The sequence below is a fragment of the Nansenia antarctica genome (assembly GCF_963989245.1).
Source record: "Nansenia antarctica genome assembly, chromosome: 6".
NCBI lineage: Eukaryota > Metazoa > Chordata > Actinopteri > Argentiniformes > Microstomatidae > Nansenia > Nansenia antarctica.
In genome coordinates this window covers 29,491,407-29,517,074 of record NC_137676.1, presented here as the reverse complement: position 1 = coordinate 29,517,074, position 25,668 = coordinate 29,491,407, and the positions used below count along the sequence as shown (strand labels likewise).

Below are 25,668 nucleotides of genomic sequence, written 5' to 3'. Positions count from 1 at the left end.
AAACAGAAATAACATTTTATTAGAAAACAGATATACAGTACATATATAATAGGACAACATTGCAACATTGAACACCTTCAGCGAAAACAATGTTTTGTAACATTATTGTCAACGCTTGTGGTTATAAAAAACACCAACGTATAATAATATTAATTTTAATTAAAAAAATAATCTTTTGTGACTGATATCCACCTTGTGTAGGCGTAAATATTCCTAAAATGACTGAGGGACATCATGCCAAACCCATTGAAGATGAAGAGCAGAACCTGAAGACACTGATAAATCTTCAGACTTTCAGATGGTTCTGAACTGTGTGGTCCATCATAGCTGGTTCCTCCTCTGACAGGCATGAGAACTGTATTGGGAAGGTGACTGATTCTTTAGTGTTTACCACAGGAGTGTTTACCACAGGAGAGGCCAACCTTGTCTTGGGGGTTCCAGGGGGTTATGCACACCTGGTTCAGCCAAAGGCCCCAATGAGCAGCTGATGAGTCAGGTACTGCTAAGTCCATTCTCTCTCTCTCTCTCTCTCTCTCTCTCTCTCAAACTCATTAAATCCAGTCCACGGCCCAATGAGATCACTGAATAAGACGATAAAAGACCCAGCATCCAAGCACCACCCAGTGACTGGCCCAGTTCAGCTCCGACCACTTCTGTATGGTGTGGTTGGCAACGTAACCCTGAAAAGTCATTACATTTCATTTATTTAACAAACAGAGAAAAATGTATTAGCTATGGAGGTAAGAAATCCATAACTATTAATTTATTAAAGCATGCACTATATTTCCATGTTATAGTTGCCTATCACAAGTATTCAAAGTGGTCTACCCCAGGCAGTTTTTATGTGCATTGATCTTATATTTAGAATTAACAATAATGCTTTAGTTTCTTCGTATAATTATTTATTTTTTGAAACATATTAATAGGGATGTCCCGATCCGATCCACGGCATCGGTATCTGTCCGATATTGGTCCAGAATGCTGGATTGCAGATCGGCCATGAAAAAAAATAGGCTCCGATCTGCGCTCCCGATCTGGCGTGTCACTCACATGATGACAACAGTAGTAGCCAGTGGTCACGTGCATTAGAGTTGGCTAGTAGCTACCTGTGTGTAATGAGTCTGACGCCAGCTGGTGAAATCATAAACCATTTGCCTAAGTAAGCTTTAAGCTTGCTTTTTGTTTCTTTACATATTCTGAAACTACAGATTGTATGCTTTCAAATGATGCGTCATACATTGAAATTGGAAAAAAATGACCTCAAAGATCTATAAGATTCTTAGCAGTAGAGTGCCTTCCTCCTTCCAACCTCTGAAAAGGATAAACACACATGGGAAAAAGATTTGAACATAAATTTGGACCAGGAAACATGGATGCAGATATGTGCGAAAGTAAACTCATCCTCACTGTCTCCCAGAGTTCTTGAACATAATTACAAGTTTATTTTTAAAACATTCTTTACTCCAGTTCGTCTTAATAACATGTCCCTGGAGTACTCTTCGTTATGTAATAAATGTAAGAAAAGTCTGGGGACATATCCTCATATGTCATCTCTTCAGGTTACATCTTAACTGCTCCTCCTGAGACATCTTCTGACCCTCACCACTACGTCTCCTAAAGACAACCGCTTTCCCCTCTACTGTGTCCCTAAGAACTTCTATTGCCCCCCTTGTACTGTTTCTCAGTTTCTCCAGTAAAAAAAAAAAAAGTTTAGAAGAAGGTGATAGGGAGAAGGTTTTTCCTTCTATCAGTGGCCCCGGGCCCGAGCTAGATTACTCTTCCTGCAACGAATGGTGGATTGCTGATTCACATGCTTAGTATTCAAATGTATTGATTGTAAGTCGCTTTGGAATAAGGTGTCTGCTAAATGCCAAAAATGTAAATGTAAATGTTGAATGTTTTGGTTCTGTCCCATGATCAAAGCCTTTTGGCAATCAATCCACGCTCTGGTTGAATCCATACTTAAGCTAAAATTTAGCAAATCTCCCCTTTTGTACCTTTTAGGGTTTGATGCAAATGTAAATATGATTCCTGAGCATGGGAAATTGTTTGATATTTTTTGATTTTTGGCCAAAAAGTGTATTTTAATTTTATGGAACACTGATGTAATTCCTACTGAACAGCTATGGTTCACCCAGATAATGTCTGTGTTGCCCTTGGAGAGACTCAAATATGTCCTGCAGGATAAGATGGATGTGTTTTCTGAAGTGTGGTCCCCCTTCATATCTTTTTTGGAAGAGAATCCACGACGTTATTTGAGATCCACTTTTTTGTTTTTTCCTTTTTTTATTTTTCTCTAGCTTGCATTTATCTTTTAGATATAGGAACACTTATCTAACTCTTAACTCTTATTATTAACGTGGTTGTTAATGGTGGTAATGCCCCCCCTTCCCTCATTGCACACACATTTCTGTTTATTGGCACATGAAACTTTTAGCTTTATTTTTGTTTTTGTCTCCTTGTTGTGGTTTATTGTCTTGTCAGTTTACTGTTGTGTTTTGTCTTTTAATTACTTTATTTTTCATACTTTCTACTTTATGGAGTTGTTTGTTTTCCCTTAATGTCCGTCCTTGTTGTGACGTCTAGATGTTTGTTGTTTGAAAATGTACCAAAATAAATAATAACGTGCCCCGCGGTGGTGTAGCGGTCTAAGCACTGGCCACTAGTGCAAGCTGCCCACCGGGGACTGGGTTCGAATCCCAGCTCGCCAGATCCGGATATGGCTGGGGCACACACGGGGAGCAGCATATAGGGCGGCCGCTCCCGAGGGCGGTATAGGAGTATTTCCGGACAAGGATCCGTCGCGCAACAGCGCCCCCGGGGTGCCGGAATAACGGTGTCGGGCTCGAGGAGCCAGTCAGCTAGTCTGCCTGGCGGCCTCCTCTGGGACTGCCGGCCACGGGGTCGTGCGGCGGATCCTTCGCAATAGGCAGGGGATAATTGGATGCTAGGTTGGGTTCAATTGGCTACCAAATTGGGTGAAAAAGGGATAAAATCTGAAAAAATAAATAAAAATAAATAAATAATAATAATAATAATAACAAAAAAAAGAAATTGGAAAAAAATTAAAGACGACACGAGTATTTGAATGTTGGTGCACCTCAAGAATGGGAACCTAACGCTGCTAACAGCTAGCGGCTAACAGTGGTACATAGCTACGAACGTCTAACTGTGTTTTTATAACATCACAACATGCTGAGAGAACATCGACACGCTAAAAACACGTAACTACACAATGAGATGAACACACTGTCGGAAGTATGTTTATATGTCATTATCACTTACCGGTAGCCTCCGGCAAACGAGAACAGTGAATCCAATCCACAAATGTAGTGATCCTGTAGTGATCGTTAAACTGTTGTATATTATATCGAGTGGCTACTTTAAAACTTCAAGTTGGTGTTATGAAAAAAAAAGAAAACCAGATGTTGTTGAGACAATAAGTTTCACTTTTCGACCCCTTCGATTCTGCGACTGGTTTATGGTCACACCAGCGGGTGTCACCAGGCTACACTTTAAAAAAGGGTGCTATAATTGGTTTGCCATTTGTAAGAGAAGATGAATAGAATAAAAACCTGAAGGCACTAAAACTAGAAATAAGACAGTAACTTTTTTTTTAATATGCTGCTAAATAGTTTTAACTTTAAACCAGTTGGTCACAGAGTACTGCAGAGTACTGTTGCTTGAATAAAGGCTGGCAGTCTTTAATAGCCAACTGTTGTTGTGGACTATATAATGGGGAAGTATTTGTTATTATTCAAGAGTAAAAAAATAAATACAAATATCGGATTGATCTCGGTATCGCAGATACCTGAAGCCCAGGTATCGGAATCTGTAGTGAAAAAGTGGGATCGGGACATCCCTACATATTAAATATATTACATTTATTTCTTAACAAATACAATGTCAGGGCTTAAAGTGGGAAAAAATCCTGTGCCTGAAACTTTTTCTTGGGGAGGGGGGTCACAGTTTGAGATATTGGGAGAGCGGGTACAGAAGACAGCTTCTTGTCTCAATGTTTAAATGCATTAATACTATTTTATAGTCAATACAAAATATGTGTCTCAATGTTAAAATGCATTAATACTGTTTTATACTCAATACAAAATAAAATAATATATTTAGATGTCTTTGGTCTTAAGGCCAAACTGATTGCATCACTTATTAAGCCACTATCACTATAACAATACAGATTGGCGTGGTGCAACCGAAATGAGTAAACAACTAGTTTGAAACTAGCTAGTAACAACTAGGGGTTTAGTAACTACTAAATGCCTGCATTTACTAATGACTTACGCCAAATTGGTGCAACCCAGTCCAGTAGGCTACCAGATACGATGTTGTAATGTATGCACATATTTTGCTACCACAGTTGCCAGACGGAATTGACAATGTGCAGCCCAAAGGGTCTAAAAGCTGCCGAATCCACCCGTCCAGTGTGACCAAAAGTAGCCCAATCTGGCAACACTGCTTGCTACGTTCTTGCAGCTCGCGTGAACACAGGTTCTTCCATCAGCGCTCGCCTGCCGCTTCGATTGCAGACTCAAGTTAACGCGCGTGCAGAAAGATGCCACGAAACTCATGTTCGGTAGCTTTCTTTCAAGGAATTTAAAAAATAAGACTTGAGAAATAGAGGTGCGGCGTGAGAGCGTGAGAACTGGTTGACATGCGTGAGTCTCACGGCGATTGCGTGAGACTTGGCAGCTCTGCTAAGGCTTCCCGTCACTACTCTCCTCTATCCATGCCCAGCGCCATTTATTCCTTACTCCTCGTTCTAGTATAGCTCTGTCTTCGCCAGGTTTAAGAAACTTGGCTTCCATTTTAATAGACTCTTACTAAAGTTAGCGAGATAGCGGGGCTGCTAAAAGCGAACGTCGCTACAAGCTAACATTACACTCATTTAAACTTCTTACGGCCCGCCCCACTACTCTGCCTCCGATTGGCTAGAAGTCGTTGGTTGGCTTGAGCAATGTGATACCATTGGTAGGCGGAACTGTCTCTTTGCTGAAGATGACTCTTTAAATTACGCTGTAAACAAATAGCATGTGATTTATTTATTTATGTTTTGCTCAAAATTCCCCCGCGCCGGAAATCTGGCACCGTGCCGAAGAACTTTAAGCCCTGCAATGTACATAGTTGGCACTCGCTGTCGACAGTGCAGCAGTTGTGATTGACGGGAGGCGGATGATCAGGTCCCTTCCAGTCAGAGTTTGGATAGTGAAAACAATTGGAACAGAGAAACAGTCCCATTTGATTAGAACGTCTTTCAATAAGATAATGTTAAAACATGGGTTTATAAATTATTGGAAAAAGTAATGCAGACAAATTAATCAGAAGCAACATTGTGGTAATATACCTTATATATACCTACATGTACCTTGGTTTGAGAGTTTGGAGTGTGTTTTAGATATTATTACCAAATGTATTAGCTTCAATGAGCAAAACGAGCTGACTAAAGGCTGCATCTAATTAACTGATGAAGTAAGATATGCACCTAAACACTGCTTGACTAGGACTGGGTGTTATTGCCTATTGGCTATAGTGCCATCACAGTATTTTCAAAATATTTCACAGTATTTTCTGTTTCTTAAAAATTCAACTTTTACGTCTATATATCACTATGTACCAATCCCAGATTGCCCCTTTAACCAGCCGTGTGTCTTGGGGCCTGACACAGGCCAAGCCAGCAGTAGAAGTACCTGATGACCGTCTCCTTCCACCAGCCATCCCCATGCTCTGCTACTCTCAACACATTCAAGGACAGACTCAACACTCATCTGTTGACTGGCCTTTGTACAGCATGGTATGGGTCCCATAGCTGCCTTTTTGGTTGTGTTGTTGTTGTTTTTGTTTATCATCCTGCTTCTCTTCTGTTTTCTCTTCTCTGTACAGTGTCCTTGAGTTTGAGAAAGGCGCCTTTAAATCATATAAATCATATAAATCAATAATAATCACCTCCTCTGCTGCCAGGTTATCTACCTCAGCGTCAAACAGGGAGCCCAGGTAGGTCAGGTGGAAGATGACCAGCAGGCTGAAGGCCAGGTTGATGGCAGACACCCACAGCTCCTGTGAAGGAGAGGCAAAATGGTAAATGGACTGACTTATATAGCGCCTTATTCCAAAGCGCTTGACAACAGCCTCTCATTCACCCATTCACACACACATTCACATTCACACACCAACGGCAGCAAGCTACTATGCAAGGCGCCGGCCCACTCATTGGGAGCGATTTGGGGTTAAGTGGACACCTTGACATGTGGTCAGCCGGGGCTGGACTCATCACCATGAGGGATGTCACGTTTAGCCAAAAAAACAAGTTCAAACAAGGTAGCTGTCAGGGGGAATTTGTTCAAAATTCCTGTTTTTGTCAACCAGCTCGATCCTATTGGAAGACGATAGTGATGACCACAGCAGTGTTTTTTGTTTTTTTACTTTTCCTTGTTGAATAAGATTCGGTTCAGGTTTGTTATATGGAGTGGGCTCTTCAACACTTCGTATTATGATTTTTTTAAAATTTATTTATTAAATAATGTTTGTCATTTCCGCAACTCCACGATTCCCAACTAGTTACCCCTCTCACCAGCCCCTGTCACGTATAGAAAACATAGCAGGTTATCACTACAGAACATCCTTTACTGATGGACTGAACCAGGTAGTGTACATACCTTCCTGTACTGAACCAGGTAGTGTACATACCTTCCTGTACTGAACCAGGTAGTGTACATACCTTCCTGTAGTGAACCAGGTAGTGTACATACCTCCCTGTAGTGAACCAGGTAGTGTACATACCTCCCTGTAGTGAACCAGGTAGTGTACATACCTTCCTGTAGTGAACCAGGTAGTGTACATACCTTCCTGTAGTGAACCAGGTAGTGTACATACCTCCCTGTAGTGAACCAGGTAGTGTACATACCTTCCTGTAGTGAACCAGGTAGTGTACATACCTTCCTGTAGTGAACCAGGTAGTGTACATACCTTCCTGTAGTGAACCAGGTAGTGTACATACCTTCCTGTAGTGAACCAGGTAGTGTACGGTACATACCTTCCTGTACTGAACCAGGGACTGTACATACCTTCCTGTGCTGGTGAGGGCAGTCGGAGGTGCAGCTCTTGGACAGCACACAGGCACTAAAGATGGCTGCCAACCTCTTCCTCAGAACTGAAAGAAACAATGACAAAACTCAAACATCGATGAAGCAAAATCATACATTATTCAGGGTTCCCACACCTTCTGAAACATCAAATTCAAGCACCTTTTAAGGTCTTTCAAGACTCAATTCCCTCAAATTCAAGGACCCAACACGGCATAGTTTGAGACAGATCTAGATGAGAATTGATATAATACACCTATTTATATAAGAGAACTATCCACTCACAGACAACAATAAAAAAGAGAGAGAGAGAGGGGAATTCAATCACTTTCAATGACCCATGTCTATTTACCTTTATGACAAGAGCCATCAATCTAACTAACACAATATTATTATTATTTTTTTACGAGGAAAATATCTGGACCCTATTATGGCCTACACAACCCATTGCCTATAACTAGGGCCAAAGTTTATCCTGGTTAGGTCACATGGTCAGGATAAACTCATGGCCATACACATGACATTAAAGGAATAATGCACACCAGAAGTAAATGCATTTCGGTTTCTATGGTTGTCTATGTTCAATAAGTGAGAGAAATATGTTTTTGAATGGTAATCTAACATCTAAGGATAAAAAACAACAAGGATATATTTTACTGGTTTAAACCTGGTTTAAATCAAGTCTGTTGCACCAGTAATTTTAAACCTAGTTTAAACCTGGATTAGCAATTATATTTAAACCACCCCTGGAGGAAGTTTATGTTAGGTTTATTTCAGTTTTAATGACAACATGGCTGCATATCTTCGCTGGATGAGAATAAAGGAAAGAGTTTCTCGCAGGAAACTTTTTTTTTTAAGTTATTTTTTCTGAGTGGGGCAGTTTCACTCATATTTTTCATTTCATTGACAGATACAGTAGAGATTTAGACAGGAAGGATAGGTGAGAGAGAGAGGAGGGATGACATGCAGGATATGTCCCCAGCCGGAATCGAACCGGGGACCCTGCGGTTATGGTCAACGCCACCTAAGCGCCCTTACATTTTAATTTTAATCATAATTTTATCGTGATATAATTTTATAGTGATATAAAGTGAATAATTCAATTGTGAGTTTTCCCAATGGTGTAGCTTTACAAAATACTGTTTACTGTCATATACCTCAATGGGAAGGTTGCACCAGCTATCAAGTATGGAAGTGAGAGGAACTCTCAAATGCCCTCCCAGTTCTGGGGGGCTGCATGTCTACTACCTACATGGATTGTACAGTATTTAGAACCATCTTCAAACCAATATGAATAATGAATATGAATACACCAACCAAATAATGTGATTGATTTAGCTGTTCATATTATAGGGTCTGATATCTATTTCATATGCAATGTCCTGTCCTTTTTACACATACTCAGTATTTTGTTTCCCTCAAAAGTAACACTGCATTGAACCTGAGATTTACAAATTCATATTATACCTCTTGGAGGAGGAAAGAAAAAAAAAACATAGACAAGGGTACAGTTATATTTTGTGTACCCTTGTAAATGGAAAATTGTCAGTGTGGAATAGCGCTAATGGTACAGGGTAGAGTGGTAACAACACTGCTCCCTGTTTTATGTTAGACTCAATGCATGACATTGAGCCATGGTGACAGAATCAATCAAGTTTATTGTTACATCCCATTATGCAAGTATCTTTTTGGAGTTCACTAGACTAGTCCACAGTGTGCAGAATTGTCAGCAGAGTGTCAAAGGTATATAATAATATACCATGCCATTTACCGCATCACGCAAGCCTACGACCCGGCAATCACTCGCAAAAAGCTCCGCTAGCACCATCTGTGGTCGGTGAAAAGCCGACGTGACCGTGCAGCACGACCACTGCAGCCCCGTGTGCAAAAAGATAGGCCTACTTGTATGTAGGATGTAACAACTTGACTGTAACTTGACTGATTCTGTGACCATGGCTCAATGTCATGCATTGAGTCTAATGCGAGCTGCTATGGGGAGCCGGTGATGGGTGCGGAGGACAGGGGAGACTTTGGGGAGGTTGAACACCAGACGGCCGGTAGCATTCTGGATGAGCTGCAGAGGTCTTATGATACCTTTGATAAGTAAGTAAGTAAGCTAGCTAGCCAGCTATGACTGGAAACAAATTAGTATCCAGTTATGGAATTTATCACCACTTTGGCTGATGTGAGGATGTGACGTGGCTTTGTTTGGCTAGTTAACTAGTCACTTCGTAACATTTGCGTAGCGAAATTAGCATGCTAGCAGCTGTTTTAATATAAAATGGTCATGCCAAGATAAAAGCTATAGCTGACTAGTGAGCCCGCATCAACCTTAATGCTATTTAAGTGCGAGATGCTATCTATAATTTATCTAGGGCCATATTTATCTAGCCAACATCATATATTTCTTTTACATTTCGTCTGAATCCAAGATGGCAAATTAAATAAATTAGAAAATTAGAAAATAAATTAATCCTGGTTTAATCCTGGTTTAAACCAGGTTTAACTAATCCAGGATTAAAATGATGGTGTGCAACGCGTCTCTGATTAACTTTAAACTAGGGATGCACGATATTATCGGCGCCAATATTTATCGGCCCGATATTGGGAAATTAATGTTATTCAATATTTATCGGTTTTATAAAAATGTTGCCGATATAGAGCCGATAATATGAAGCCGGAAATATTTCCGGTTCCGGTTGTCGCGCTCATGATGTTGCGCCTGCGTACAGCCATGCAGTCAATTAACAGTAAGCTAAGGTAAATAGATAGCCAATGTTAGCTAGTGCTAATGTTCACCATCTCTGTAGTCTGCTCTAAAATACGCAATCAAACAGTGCAGGCAACCCATGCTGTTCTGTGAATGAGACAAGCTATTGACTGATGGCTTTCTACTGCCAAATCATATTATTACAGCAAAAATCGGTAGTTTGGCATCTGTTCTCTGAACAACAAGGAGAGGCTCATTCCGACATTGACTTCTTTTTTAGTTTTCGCGATTTCAAAATAAAATTGCGAGCTAAGCGTTGTTGAAAATGAATGACACATCGCTAGTCAACTAACACAGCTTGTTTTGTGAGCCTGCTAACAATGTAAAGTAGTGTTATAGTTAACTAGGTAACAATGTAAAGTAGTGTTATAGTTAACTAGGAAACAATGTAAAGTAGTGTTATAGTTAACTAGGTAGCAGTGGGGATTACTCACCCAATCCATGCATTGCAATAGTTTGGCTTGACTAGCGAGTGTGATGTGATTTTCAACAATGTTGAAATGTATTTCCTTTTTTTAAATAAATGAACATTTGAAGAGTCAGAAGTGTTCTCTTTGTTGTGTTAACAATAGTGATGTAAGTTAGATTTGGTGAGATCACTATGGAATATTAAATCATCAATCTTTGCTCACTACATAGCCTTTCTTACCTTCAGGTGTGCATGAACTACAGGTTATCAACTGTGAAATTATATCTGTTCTCATATCGGTTATCATATCGGTTATCGGCCACGAGAAGCGGGTAAACATCGGTTATCGGTATCGGTTGGAAAAAATGCATATCGTGCATCCCTACTTTAAACCTAGTTTAAGCCTGGATTTACTAAGCCTGGATTAACTCTAAACCAGGATTAGTTTAAACCAGGTTGGTGCAACCCAGCCTTAGTCACTCAACTGTGATATTAAACTAATATAATAATGATATAACCTGTCAACAGTGATGCACTGGATTATTGGATTATTCCTTTCCGAAATCGTAAAAACGTGATATGGTCAAAAAAAAATGTTGGTAGTCATATTTGATTGGTTGATGGTTGCTAGCGGTGATTAATGGGTGTGTCTGAGGCACCCTGAGCAGAGCTGACGGTACCGTGTTCCACATAGGTGATGAAGCCCAGGGACAGCAGCACGGCCCCGAGATGGAAACTGAGACCCTGGAGGAAAACAAAATGGTGAATTCGCTCATAACAGAAGAACAAATATCAATATGCTCATAATGCAGGAAGAGAAAAAAAATCCATTACATCCTTGTTGTGTCCTGTAATTATTAATATAGTCATATTAAGACACCGGACAGGAACTGTCAGATGACATTCCTAAATGATCCTGTTATAAACAACTGCATAGACACAGCTAATGGCTCATACTCACATGTAACAGGGCACTGGCTGTGTAAGTCAGCAGGATGGCAGGGAATGTGCCCAGTTTTAAAGCACTTTTGAAAACATCTGGATGACATAATGGGGATAGAGACAGTGGACAGACGTTCATATGGTAAATGGACTGCACTTATATAGCGCCTTTATCCAAAGCGTTTTACAAGGACCTCTTATTCACCCATTCCCACACACATTCCCACACCAATGGCAGCAAGCTACCATGCAAGGCACCGGCCTGCTCACTGGGGAAACGCTGCTAGAAGCTATTGGCTAACAAAACACGTCGCTACGAAGGTCTAAACTGTATTTTAATAACATGCTGAGAGAACATCGACATGCTAAAAACACATAACTACACATAACTAGTTGAACACACAGTTCTTGCTTTTGAACACGTCCTAAAATGAAAGTATGTTTACAAGTCATTATCACTTACTAGTAGCCTACAGCAAACGAGAACAGTGAATCCAATCCACAAATTATAAGTATTTAGGGATCGTTAAACTGTTGTTTATTATATCGAGTGGGTACTTTAAAACTTCGAATTGGTGTTATGAAAAAAAAACTAAAACTAGATATACACAATAAGTTTCACTCTCACTTTGTGACCCCTTCGAGTGAGCGCGTGGTTTGCAAGTTCACCAGTCGCAGTCACATATTGACAACTCACAGGTATTCAGCCAGCGGGACATGGGGATGTTCCAGGAGGTCACGACCAGCACCATGGACCTGGGCATCTCCACGCTCAGAGGCTTGGTGACCTTCAGGTCCCTATGACACCACAACACACAAACACAGAGAGAGACACCCATTATTTCCATTCAAATCTAGATTTTCAATAACCTTAGCACATTACGCACATGTAATTGCAGTATACAGAGTAAATTGTCCTACAAAGGCACTTAGATTTAGAGATCTAAAAATTATAACCAAGGACTTTCATATAACCTTGATACAAATTTGAGCTTTCCAAAAAATGCAGATTGAGAGAGGACGCTGGCGTTGCTTGTTCGCCGCCCGAAATTATTATAGGTGTAGCCTAATTGCAGTATACAGAGTAGATTGTCCTACAAAGACACTTAGATTTAGATGTAGTAATCTAAAAATGTATTAGACCTTGTTAAGCCTCATTATGTAATAACTGCACATTATGTAATAAAATCCCAAAATGTAATAAAAAGTCACTTTCAATATGTAATAACACCGCATTATGTAATAACCTGCACATTATGTAATAAATTGGCTGAACGCAAAATGTAATAACGTTTGCCTTATTATGTAATAAATGTATTACATATTGTGCAGGTTATTACAAAATGCGGCGGTTGCACTTTTTTTTAACACAATTGAAAAAATGGAAATGTAATAAATATAATTGACCATGAAAAGCATTTTAATTCTCCAACATAAAAAAAAATCCAGAATTGCATGTTGTGTTGAAACTAAATAGTATTTCTATCGACCACTTATATGCTGATTTGGTTGCCTTCTTCTCAAGTTAAGCATTTAATGAGTGCACTGCGGTGCTTGTTACTCTCACGACTGCCGAATTTGTGATCTGAGACTGTGACGAGACGATAACGCTGGCAGGGTGTTTACGTATCGTTTTTGGAGTCGTATGGTAAGGGTTGGCGATTGCGTGCGAGAGTCAATTAGCGACCCGTCTCGTAGTTGACATCGTAACCGGCCAATCAGGAAATGCGCTAGGATGCATCCTTTCTTGTCCGCCTCGGGAAGTAATGTCAACTTTCGTCGAGTTTAAACATCCATAAAGTGCAGTTTTTGCAGAAATAGACTGAAAACAAAACACGTTTTTCTGCACTCTGTTTAACATCTACTTGTTCTGCGTTCATGTGCAAATTCAATTGCTGACTTTTTTTTGGGTTTTCCTTCATAGAAAACCTTTGGTAGGCTTATCTACTGGTCAGTTGTCACTTGATAAAAGGCAACATGTTGAAAGGTATGTGAATACTTTTAAATATTTTAAAATGCTATCATTTTGAGTTTTCTATAGGCCAAGTAACTAACATTAAGTTTAAAAATAAATTCTCAAACCATTACTGTATGCAACAACTACCGGTATGTCTAAGAATAGTTGACAGATTTTGCACATTTCCATGTTTATTTGTTTGTTTGTTTGTTTGTTTATTTAGTTATGAGCAAACTCATAAAGGAGACTTGTTAAGTTTTGTTAAGTTACAGTATTTCAATAAATAATTTTCTATACACATTGTCAAGTGTTTCTAATTCAGACACCCTGCCGGCATTCAGAATGTGTGTGTTCAGGATGCATGAAGCTGGCATGGGGGTGGGAGGAGAACAATATGAAGCAATGAAGGTTGGGGTAGTATAGTATAGTATAGTATAGTATAGTATAGTATAGTATAGTAGGCTATATACCTTTTCTGGAGGTCTTGTATGACTGAAACATCAAAATGAATCTACTGGGAGCAGTCTATTAGCAGTGTGCAGACTCTACTTATTTGTATTGTAGTTGGGCTACCTGCAAGAACTTCAATCCACTTTTAGCCCTGGCTATGATTTTTTTTAAAGTTAAAAAGAAAGTTTAAAAAAAGTAACAAGCACAGCATAGCGCACTCAGTACATTTAAATGCTTTGAAAAGTTGCATAATGTTAGTTGACATTTGTATTCAATAATATGATCCCCTGAAGGAATGAGTTATCAGGTCTTCAGAATGTCTCCTAAACAAGCAAATTGCCATTGGGGGCTTCATAACTTGAGAAGAATGCAACCAAATCAGCATATAAGTGGTCGATAGAAATACTATTTAGTTTCAACACAACATGCAATTCTGGATTTTTTTTTATGTTGGAGAATTAAAATGCTTTTCATGGTCAAATATGACATTTCCATTTTTTCAATTGTGTTACAAAAAAGTGCAACCGCCGCATTTTGTAATAACCTGCACAATATGTAATACATTTATTACATAATATGGCAAACGTTATTACATTTTGCGTTCAGCCAATTTATTACATAATGCGGTGTTATTACATATTGAAAGTGACTTTTTATTACATTTTGGGATTTTATTACATAATGTGCAGTTATTACATAATGAGGCTTAACAGACCTCTATACTTTCTTTTCTTTTTACACACACACACACACACCTCACCATTTTACATTGTCCTTCTCTTCAGTGAAGCCTGCTCCAGCCAGCACAGCGGTGCTTTCACTCAGGTGGCCCACAAAGTAGTTACTGAAGTGGAAGGAGACTGCGGTCTGGTAGGCATAGAGCCACCTGTACACACACACACACACACACACACACACACACACACACACACACACACACACACACACACACACACACACACACACACACACACACACACACACACACACACACACACACACACACACACACACACACACACACACACACACACACACACACACACACACACACACACACACACACACACACACACACACACACACACACACACACACACACACACACACACACACACACACACACACACACACACACACACACACACACACACACACACACACACACACACACACACACACACACACACACACACACACACACACACACACACACACACACACACACACACACACACACACACACACACACACACACACACACACACACACACACACACACACACACACACACACACACACACACACACACACACACACACACACACACACACACACACACACACACACACACACACACACACACACACACACACACACACACACACACACACACACACACACACACACACACACACACACACACACACACACACACACACACACACACACACACACACACACACACAATATCCTTAGCACTTAATCAGACCCCTGTGAGTAAAAAACAAAGTGTTATATCTTTGCACTCGATCAAATTTCAGGACCCTCCTTTCATGACTTTTCCTAGATATGTGCGTTCTACCACCCAGTATCCTTTAGGGGTGTAACGGATCACGGATAATCCGTGATCCGTTCGGATCGCCCTCCACGGTTCGGAACGCATGTGTACCGCGGATCAATAGCAAAATCGTTTTTTTTTTTTTTTCTTTTTCTTTTTTTCTTTCCTAACACCAGGGGAGCCACCCCTCCTAAATGTCGTTGTTTGGTACCTGTACTGTAGCAATGACAATAAAGACCATTCATTCATTCAAATGTAACCGGTAGAAAAACAATCATGTGCGCTTTATTCTCACTCTCTGCATGTGTACTGAGTTGACAACAACATTCATTCACTCATCTCTGTCCCAATTATATCACGTCATATCACCCGCTAAGCAGCCTGGGTGATTGTGTAAACACACAAAAAAAGTACTCTGTTACTTTGCAGCAGTGATGTTATATATATGTTGTTATATATATATGTTGTTATATATAGATGTTATATATATATGTGATATATATATCAGTTTTGACATCTTGAATGTTGTTTTTTTGTTTCACACATTAAAAGTGGTGTTTTTACAGAATTCAAGGAAAATGTTGTTTTTATTTTAAAATATATATGTTTTGTGTTGATCCGAAAAATGATCCGATCCGTGACTCAAAATCCGTGACACGATCCGATCCGTGAGTTAGGTGATCCGTTACACCCCTAGTATCCTTACATTTTCAATATCACTTCAGGATAAGCTAATATAAAGCTATTTTGCTCATTTACAAGCGGCCAACTAGTGGTCGTTGTGTGTAAATAGCAGCTTGAGCATTGTAAAGAGGGGGTCCCTCCTGAGACATCTACTAACCCCCTGTACTGTCCATCCTGAGACATCTACTACCCCCCTGTACTGTCCCTCCTGAGACATCTAATAACCCCTGTACTGTCCCTCCTGAGACATCTACTACCCCCCTATACTGTCCCTCCTGGGACATCTACTAACCCCCTGTACTTTCCCTCCTGAGACATCTACTACCCCCCTGTAGTGTCCCTCCTGAGACATCTACAACCCCCCTGTACTGTCCCTCCTGAGACATCTACAACCCCCCTGTACTGTCTCTCCTGAGACATCTACTACCCCTCTGTACTGTCCCTCCTGAGACATCTACTAACCCCCTGCACTGTCCCTCCTGAGACATCTACTACCCCCTGTACTGTCCCTCCTGAGACATCTACTACCCCCCCTGTACTGTCCCTCCTGAGACATCTACTAACCCCTGTACTGTCCCTCCTGAGACATCTACTACCCCCCTGTACTGTCCCTCCTGAGACATCTACTACCCCCCTGTACTGTCCCTCCGGAGACATCTACTAACCCCCTGTACTGTCCCTCCTGAGACATCTACTACCCCCTGTACTGTCCCTCCTGAGACATCTACTACCCCCTGTACTGTCCCTCCTGAGACATCTACTACCCCCCCTGTACTGTCTCTCTTGAGACATCTACTACCCCCCTGTACGGTCCCTCCTGAGACATCTACTACTCCCCTGTACTGTCCCGCCTGAGACATCTACTACCCCCCTGTACTGTCCCTCCTGAGACATCTACTACCCCCTGTACTGTCCCTCCTGAGATATCTACTACCCCCCTGCACTGTCCCTCCTGAGACATCTACTACCCCCCTGTACTGTCCCTCCTGAGACATCTACTACCCCCTGTACTGTCCCTCCTGAGATATCTACTACCCCCCTGCACTGTCCCTCCTGAGATATCTACTACCCCCCTGCACTGTCCCTCCTGAGATATCTACTACCCCCCTGTACTGTCCCTCCTGAGACATCTGCCCCAGGCCTGAGCATAGATGACTTTTTTCACTATGGGGTGTACTCACTTTTGTTGCCAGCTGTTTAGACATTAACAGCTGTGTACTGAGTAATTTTCAAAGGACAATAAATCTGTCCCCCTTGTACTGTCTCTTAAGTGTCCCCCTTGTACTGTCTCTTTTTCAGAGAGACTTTTTCATGACGACTGCCAGTGGCCCCTGAGCTAGATCACTCTTCCTGCTATTACTGGTGAATTGATGATTGACTTGCTTAGTCAAATGTATCGATTGTAAGTCACTTTGGAATAAGGTGTCTGCTAAATGCCAAAAATGTAGAAATGTAAATGAGTGGAGTAGACTCACAAGAGCACCGGTCGGCTCCCGTAGACCGGAATGAAGTAGGGGAACAGGTACGGAGCGATGCAGTTGGAGATCACCAAGCACACCTGACACTTCACCCAGCTGACAGACACCTTCTGGAACCAGGACCAACTCTAAAAAGGAAGAGAATAAATCCTGTTCAAGAAAGGTACGTAAACACCAAACACCGGCATACTTATTTCAGAGTGGACCTTGTTAAATTTTAGCCCAAAGTATAAAGAGAGAGAAATTGCTCGTATACAAGCCTTGAAGCGATCGAGGAGGTGCGCCGAGGGTCGAACGCAAATGAAGCGCTACGGCCGCTGTCGTTCCTCCACACGCCTACGTTACGTATCATACCGAAGCTTCATTGTGACACAGTCTGATCATTTGGTCCGCATGTCGGCAACCAATCAAAATGTTCAGACTTTTGGTGTTTGTTTATTTCTGATATGTGACATGGCCTGTTTTTTTGTTGTTGTTTTTTTTCTTCTTTTCTTTTCTTTTGTTTGTGTTTTTGTTTTTTGTTTGTTTAAAAAAAAAAAAAAAAAAATGTTATTAACAATTGCTATGTTATTGTTTATGGACAATGTACTACATATAGGTAAGTGCAAAACTCGTTTTCTACTATTACTTGGGACAATAATCTTCCCCATGGACACTAGTTGTTCTGATGTCCTGTTGTGTAATATTAAACGTAATAAAAAATAAATTAAAAAAATAGACTTTTCTCTTGAAACGCGAAACTACACTTCAACGTTGTTGAGAATCACAACACAAACTCTCTAGTCAAGCCGAAATACTGCAACGTTAATGATTGGGTGAGTAATCCCCACTGCTACCTAGTTAACTATAACACTACTTTACATTGTTAGCAGTGTTAGTTGACTAGCGAGTGTGTCGTCGATTTTTCAACGACATGGAAATGTATTTACATTTATCCGAAAGAAAAGTCTGATCATTACATCGGATCCCGACAGAACATGTCACAATGATCTATCCGTCTACCTATCTATTACACTTGACTTTACCCAGGGGGAGAACGAGTGAGAACACCAAACACCACAGACAGTGTTTTTTTTTTTTTTTGGGGGGGGGGGCTGTGTGAACCTTACCAACGCGCAGCTCTTGATGGCCTGCTTGTAGCTGGAGAAACTGATCCAGGGCCCGAAGACCACCGTGCCCGGGAAGAGGACGTAGCCCAGGAACGCCGGGGGGGAGGGCAACGCCGGCACGACGCCTCTGTCCGTGTCGAACGCCAGAGAAATGCACTTCATGGCCACCACCATCTGAGAACCTTAGAGGAGCGGACGACAGCTTTACACTGGGACGTTGGCACCGCACCGCGGCGTGATCGATCATTCACCATACCGTGCTCAGGGATGAACAATCCCTTTTAACAGTTAATCAGCCATGGGTGGGGTCATTTGACCCCTGTAAGTAAAACAAGTGTTATATCTTTGCACTCGATCAAATTTCAGGACCCTCCTTTCATTACTTTTCCTAGATATGTGCGTTCTACCACCCAGTATCCTTACATTTTCAATATCACTTCAGGATAAGCTAATATAAAGCGATTTTGCAGTTCTCTTTCATAGTATTCGTTTTGTATCTCACTATGGGACTATGCGTGTCCTCATCAGAAGCTGAATTACACTGCGCCAGCCCATTGAGCCCAGCGAGAAGAGGTTTTTGAATGACGACAGACGCCGTGTGTAAGCCTTATATAGGCGGAGGGTCCCCGTCCCTCCTGACACAAGCGTCATCTGGGCCATCCCTCGGCCACCGCCACATCCCACCGGTCGAGCCGGTGGTGGCGCGCCGCCTGCACCCGAAGACCCCCATATCTTCGTCTGCCTCATCCCTACCCTCCAAGTCGGACTGTTTGCAGGCTAGCCTTACCGATAAGTGCTACAAAGCAGCGGCACTGACAGCGAGGGCTCTCAACGCCTACGCACTCCTATCAGCCTACCAGGCTGAGCTGGAGGAAGATATGATTGTCAAACCAGATAATACCCTATGGGAAGAAATCTGCGTTATAACAAATCACATCCTCAGTCTCCACAAGATGGCCATTCAAGCCACGGGTAAATCCATGGGTCTCATGGTACTACAGGAGAGGACGCGTTGGCTCGGTCTCACCAACCTGTCGGCGAAGGAGAGAGAAGAAATTCTCGACACCCCTATCGTACCGCAGGGTCTCTTCGGTGCAGCAGTCACCTCAATGCAGAAGAGATGTGAGGAGAAAAAGAGAGAGGATGAGGGTATGGAGCTGTGCCTTCCGAGGAGAGCGCAGCCCGCAGCGCCCATGACCCAGCCACAGCAGTTATGTGCAGGCTGTCTCTCGCCTGGCCCCTGCTTTCAAGACCCCAGAGTGGCTAGACAGCAGGCAGCGCCTCAGGCACCCAGAGGTACCAGAAACCCGTGGGCCAGGAAACAGGCTCCCCGGGCCAGACCTCAGGCGTCCCCGCCCCCTCCCCCGACCGCCGCACCTTTAAGGAAGAAGCAGCGGGCGGTCTGATAGCCTCTCCTCGGGAGGGGAGCGAGTCCAGTCAGACCCCCACACTGACCGCTCTGTACCCTCCCGTTCAGCGGGACATGTTCAATACAAAGTGCAAAACCACGGTCGGCGTCCGTGTTCACACGCCTTCCGGAGGAAAGCTGAGAGACTGTTCATACTAGGGCTGGGCAAACGATAAAATTTTTTTTCCGATAATCACAAGAATTAACGATCAATTATCGATTAATTGATAAGCTTTTTTTTCATTAAAACAACGCCTAGGGCAGAAATAACAAGCATGTTTTCCGTGGGAAAAAACGTTATTCTTGATTTATATGCGCCTGGTTATGGAACGTTGCGATGGAATAGCATATGCTGGCTCGACTATTTGCATGAGCGCACGAAATCCTCTACCCTCGACAAAACTGAGCGGCAGAATATCTGTTTCGATTAATTTGCAGATGGCCATCGTTACTTTCTCTTCTCGTTGTGCATCACACCTCCCGCGTATTAGATGAGACGTGATGGAGGGCGGAGAAGGTAGCGAAGGAGCAATCAGGGTCGGATGTACTGTTTGCAGGTGGTATTTCATCGGGGTCGTCGTCGTGTTGTATATGTCACTGCGCAGTGTTTGCAATGAGCGGCGTAACTTGTTGCATCATGCCGTACTGCGTTGCGAAATTCAATGCGAAGGCAAATTCAAAGTTCATTTCTCACACATAACGTGGACAAACTAATTGCCACTCAATTTATTAATGATTGTCGAGCAAAATATTTTGTGATCGACCAAGATCCTTATCAATCAATTATCGATCGTCAATCATTGATGCCCACCCCTAGTTCATACTGCTAAGTTGTTTGTCTCTCAAGCACGTTAATGCACAATGTATTAAACATTTCCCAACAAGCGCATCCAGGCAGAGTGCCAAGGGCGCTGTTAACAATGTTGAAAAACATACAAATAAAAGAGATGTTGAAAAACAAATCTTTCTCTGCCATAACGCAGACCGTGGGACTACCCCGTCCCACGGCTGTGATGCAGAAAGCGGCCCGACCATGCGCAGCGCGGGAGGGCACGCTAAGCGGCTGTTGCGCGCCCCGGCAACTAGGGGGCGCCAACAACTTGCATGTGACGATGTGGCCAGTCAGGCCGCTTTCCACGCATCAGCGGGAATGGGCAGACTGCACGCAGTCAGACTGGGTGTTGAGGACACTACAAAGGGGCTACAGGCTCCAATTGCCTTGGCTTACTCTAGTAAGGGTCTACAGCCCCCCGCGGGCTTACCTGCGCACTCTACTAGAGGTTTAGCGACCTCCTGGGCACTCTTTAAAGGGGTGTCTATTCAGGAGGTGTGTGCGGCGGCGTGCTGGGCTTCGCCCCACACATTCGCTAGATTTTATGGGTTGGATGTTACGGCTCCAACGCGATCACACTCAGTCCTCAGTTTGGGTTCCTCTTAGGACGTAGTTCCTAGAGTGTGAGGGTCCATTCTGGGACAGTTGTTGTTTTGCAGGCAGGCTGACGTCCATTTGACCACCGAGTCAAGTGCTGTTTCCTTATCCGAGTCACTGATAGGGCTTTCACACCGGCAAAGAACCGTGCCGGTTCGCGTTCGCGAACCAAGTCTGGAACCGGCCGGCGCGTTCAGACCGAAGCTCAATTGGTTCGGAACCTGAAAAGTTAGTTCGCAGCGGGCACCAAAAAATAGTGGTTCTCAAGCGCGAACCAAAACGTAGAACAGTCACGTCGTCAGTGGGTGTGTCCTATTCTAGGCTGCAGAGACCAGCAAGGAGGAAGTAGACAAAATGTAATCTAATCTAAATCTAATCATTAGTGATCAAAAACAATATCAAAAGTGTCATTATTCTCGAGTCACGTGCAGAAGAGATGGCTGCGTAGCGCGCTCGCTCCTGCCCTATTTCCCTTATTTCTTTTGAAACTACTCATAGTAAACTTTTATTTAATAATTCTGATACAGTAAATGTTATTTAACAACTCATAGCTCAAAATGCCGCACACAAGAAAGTCCAAGGCATCCTCTCCTGACCCAGAATCTTCTCAAGACGAAGTGGAGACAAACGAGCTAGCGAACATGCTGAGTAAGGCTATGGCGGACCAACGTCTTTTCATTGAAAACCAATTCTCTGGTATGAACGGCAAACTTTATGCAATCAAGAACGACCTAGCTAACTGTACAAAAGACGTGCAGAAACTCCGCGGTGAATGCCCTGAACTTCGCAAAAAGATGGAGAAAGCTGAGGAAACTACATTTGATAACAAGGCTAACCTCGAAACTAAGCTAGCTGATTTAGAGGACCGTAGCCGACGTGACAACATACGCATTATGGGAATACCTGAGGGAAACGAGGGTTCCAACGCGGTCCAATACATCTCCTCCAATCTTCCCAAATGGTTCCCCAACTTGAGCGGAGAGGCGTTAGAAGTCATGAGGGCACATCGTCTCCCTCTTCCCCGTAATGCCAATGCCAATGGCTCACGGACCCTCATTTGCAAGATGTTACGATTCACAGACCGCGACAGAATCCTCAAAGCTGCCCGGCTGACACCGCTCAACCTCGGTGAGAGGAGCATCCGCTTCTCCGCTGACTACAGCCAACACACCATCGCTCGGCGCCGACTCTTCTCTACTGCCATGGACATCGCGAAGAGGCGAGGGTTCCAATCTTTCCTCCTTTATCCGGCCAGGCTTAAAGTGATCCACGGTTCCCATCAGCGTGTCTTCGACTCGCATGCCGAAGCAGAGGACTTCCTCAACGCACAGAAGCCATTGGAGGCTGGGGACTGAACGCAATTTGGTGATCGTTCTCGCACACGCAGGAGTACAGGTTGGATGGTTGGTGTTAAACCACTGAGCGGACCGAAAATACAGCAATTATTAAGTCTATCATAGAAAATTATGCATCAGAATAATATCGTTTTTTCTTTTTATGGGATAGTTACCCAATACTGCCTATGTAGGCAACTGTTTTGGTTAAGGGAACGGGCTAGGTGACTGTGTTTATAGCCCCCGTTCTCATCGTCAGGTGTCTAATGTTTTTTGGGGATATGGGGAATATGTTTGTTTATTTTTATTATTATTTTTCTTGTCACACGTTATTTGGTGGCATTTCTGGGTATTTTGGCGATATGGGTGGGGGGTGTTATAGTTCTTCTTGTTCATTACAATGTACTGTCTTTGTTTACCAGACCCACAGGTCTACTCCTGTTGTTCATTTCTAGGGAGTGGGTAATTCCTACTGTTGCCCCTCTTTCTACACAGCCCAACTCTCATCTAGTATGACAACTCTTCAAATAGCCAGCTGGAATGTGAATGGTTTAAATGGCCCGATCAAACGTGCGGCATGTCTAGATTACCTCTATAGGAAGAAGGTTGATATAGCATTTGTACAGGAGTCACATCTTAAAGCAGCTGATGTACGTCGTTTTGCTAACAGACACTACTGTATAGCAGCGTCGGCTTCATATAATTCCAAATCCCGTGGTTCTCTTATTGTAACAAAACGCTCCCTATCTATAAATGTTCTGGAGAAGTCTGGCAGTGCTGATGGGCGGGTCTCACTGATCAAAACCATTATTGCTGGGCGAAAGCTGGCGTTCTTGTCTGTTTATGCCCCCAACCCTTTTGACAAAGAGTTTTTCCAACAACTGTCAGTGATAATGTCAGAGTTACAGGACTATTCTTTGATCATGGGTGGGGACATGAATGCGACCCTGGACCCTGCCTTAGATCGCTCACATCCTCAGGACCAACATTCTCACTCCCAAAATTCAGCATCGGCCTTTCTGTCACGTTTTATATCAGACTTTAACCTCCTGGACACATTCAGAGTTATTAACCCCTCGGTTAAACAATACAGCTTCTTTTCCAACAGACATAAAACATACTCGCGTATAGATTACATTTTCATTTCTCCATCCATTTCTGAATTACATGATGCATTAATGTTTCCTTGTCCACTTTCTGATCACTGTGTCATTATGGTCAAATTGACTTTAGCTAATACACCAACTAAAGCATCACGCTGGCGCTTCAATACATCCCTTCTGAAAAATATTGATTATTGTACTTATTTTAGGAGCGAGCTTGATAAATTTGTATCTGAGAATGTTGGTAGTGTTGATGACCCACGTATCTTTTGGTATGCGTTGAAAGGGTGTATCAGGAACGTTTCAATATCTTTTTCATCCCACCTTAACAAGACTCGGTTGGGCAGAATTGATGAGATGGAATCCGATCTTGCAACACTGGAAAAACAGCAGCAGATATCTTTCTCTGAAACTAGGGACCGGAATATCCGTATTACCAAATTAGGACTTAACTCTCTTCTTAGACGACGAGCTGAATTCTTAATCCATAAGACTAGACGAAATTATTATTTTAACGGCCCCAGACCTAGCCACCTCCTAGCCCTTAGACTGAAACACGACGAAAAGTTCTCAACCATATCAACTATCAAGCCTAGTGATTCTCATGATACCATCTCCGACCCCAAAGCAATTAACTCTGAATTCCGTAACTTCTATTGTAAGCTATATTCTTCCGAGGTCATTCTAGACAGGGACAATTGTAAAACGTTTTTTGCAGAGCCTAGATCTTCCCTCCCTGAATAAGGACGAATCTGACCAGCTGCAGACTCCAATATCCCTGGAGGAACTGATAAACGCTATTCAAAAGATGAAGAAGGGTAAATCGCCGGGTTGGGATGGCATCCCTCCTGAATTCTACCTTACCTTCTGGGATGTGTTAGGCCAATTCATGTTAGACATGATTACTACTTCTGTTGAGAAAGGGTGTTTCAATAGGGACACCAACTCTGCCATTCTATCTCTCCTTCTAAAACCTAACAAGGACCCCACCCTCTGTAGCAGCTACAGAGCATTATCAATATTGAATGCCGATGTAAAGATTTATGCCAAGGTGCTGGCCTCTAGACTTGACGTGCATATGACCAAACTCGTTCATCATGACCAAACAGGCTTCATAAAAACTCGCCAAGCTGCGGACAATATTCGTAGATTGCTCCATGTACTCCACTTCTCTCAGGATATTAAGTCTCCATGTGCAGTCCTATCATTAGACGCTGAAAAAGCTTTTGACAGGCTGGAATGGGACTATCTGTGGCTGGTACTAGACAAATTTGGCTTAGGTTCAGACTTCACTAAATTGATCAAAGTTTTGTATTCAAACCCCTCAGCTATGGTCTCTACAGGAAATATAATTTCACCTTCTTTTAAAATTTCAAGGGGCTCTAGGCAGGGATGTCCGCTCTCGCCAATCCTATTCTGTCTCTCACTCGAGCCATTAGCTCAAAAGATTCGGCAACACCCTCTTATCTCCTCTATCAAGTTTTGTAATACATCACACCACATTTCATTATTCGCCGACGATATTCTGTTATATATGGATAAGGCTCCAGCATCCATTCCCAGAGTGTTGGACACTTTTGAGGAGTTTGGCACTCTGTCAGGCTACAAGATCAATTGGTCCAAGTCTTCATTAATGCCTCTCAGTACTTCTCTTGATCCATCTACCCTACCATCTCACATTCCAGTCATTAAGTCTTTTAAATACCTTGGGGTAGATATCTTTCCCTCTCTGTATTCAGTTGTAACCAAAAACTTCCAAGGCATCTTAAGCAGAGTGGAGGCAGACATGAATAGATGGTCACTTCATCCACACTCCCTACAAGCACGTGTCTCCATTGTCAAAATGGATGTGCTTCCCAGGGTAAATTTTTATTCCAATATGTTGCCAATCTCACCTCCCAAGGGTTACTGGGACAAGATCCATAGTCTTATATCAAAATTTA

The 25,668-nt window shown here is 42.5% G+C and overlaps 1 protein-coding gene across 1 annotated transcript in view; it reads right to left on the bottom strand.

Annotated features, from left to right (window-relative positions):
- The window catches only part of LOC308159383 (protein-serine O-palmitoleoyltransferase porcupine-like), a 33,816-nt gene continuing 8,148 nt past the window's right edge, over positions 1-25,668 (bottom strand). The window contains exons 5-13 of the mRNA XM_080533162.1: positions 18,452-18,633; positions 17,340-17,470; positions 14,380-14,505; positions 11,910-12,010; positions 11,232-11,308; positions 10,951-11,014; positions 7,074-7,159; positions 5,956-6,066; positions 1-680 (exon numbers count right to left, since the gene is read on the bottom strand). Of these exons, the coding sequence (XP_080389288.1) occupies positions 579-680; positions 5,956-6,066; positions 7,074-7,159; positions 10,951-11,014; positions 11,232-11,308; positions 11,910-12,010; positions 14,380-14,505; positions 17,340-17,470; positions 18,452-18,633 (980 nt within the window). The 3' untranslated portion in view covers positions 1-578. The remainder of the gene's footprint in view (positions 681-5,955; positions 6,067-7,073; positions 7,160-10,950; positions 11,015-11,231; positions 11,309-11,909; positions 12,011-14,379; positions 14,506-17,339; positions 17,471-18,451; positions 18,634-25,668) is intronic.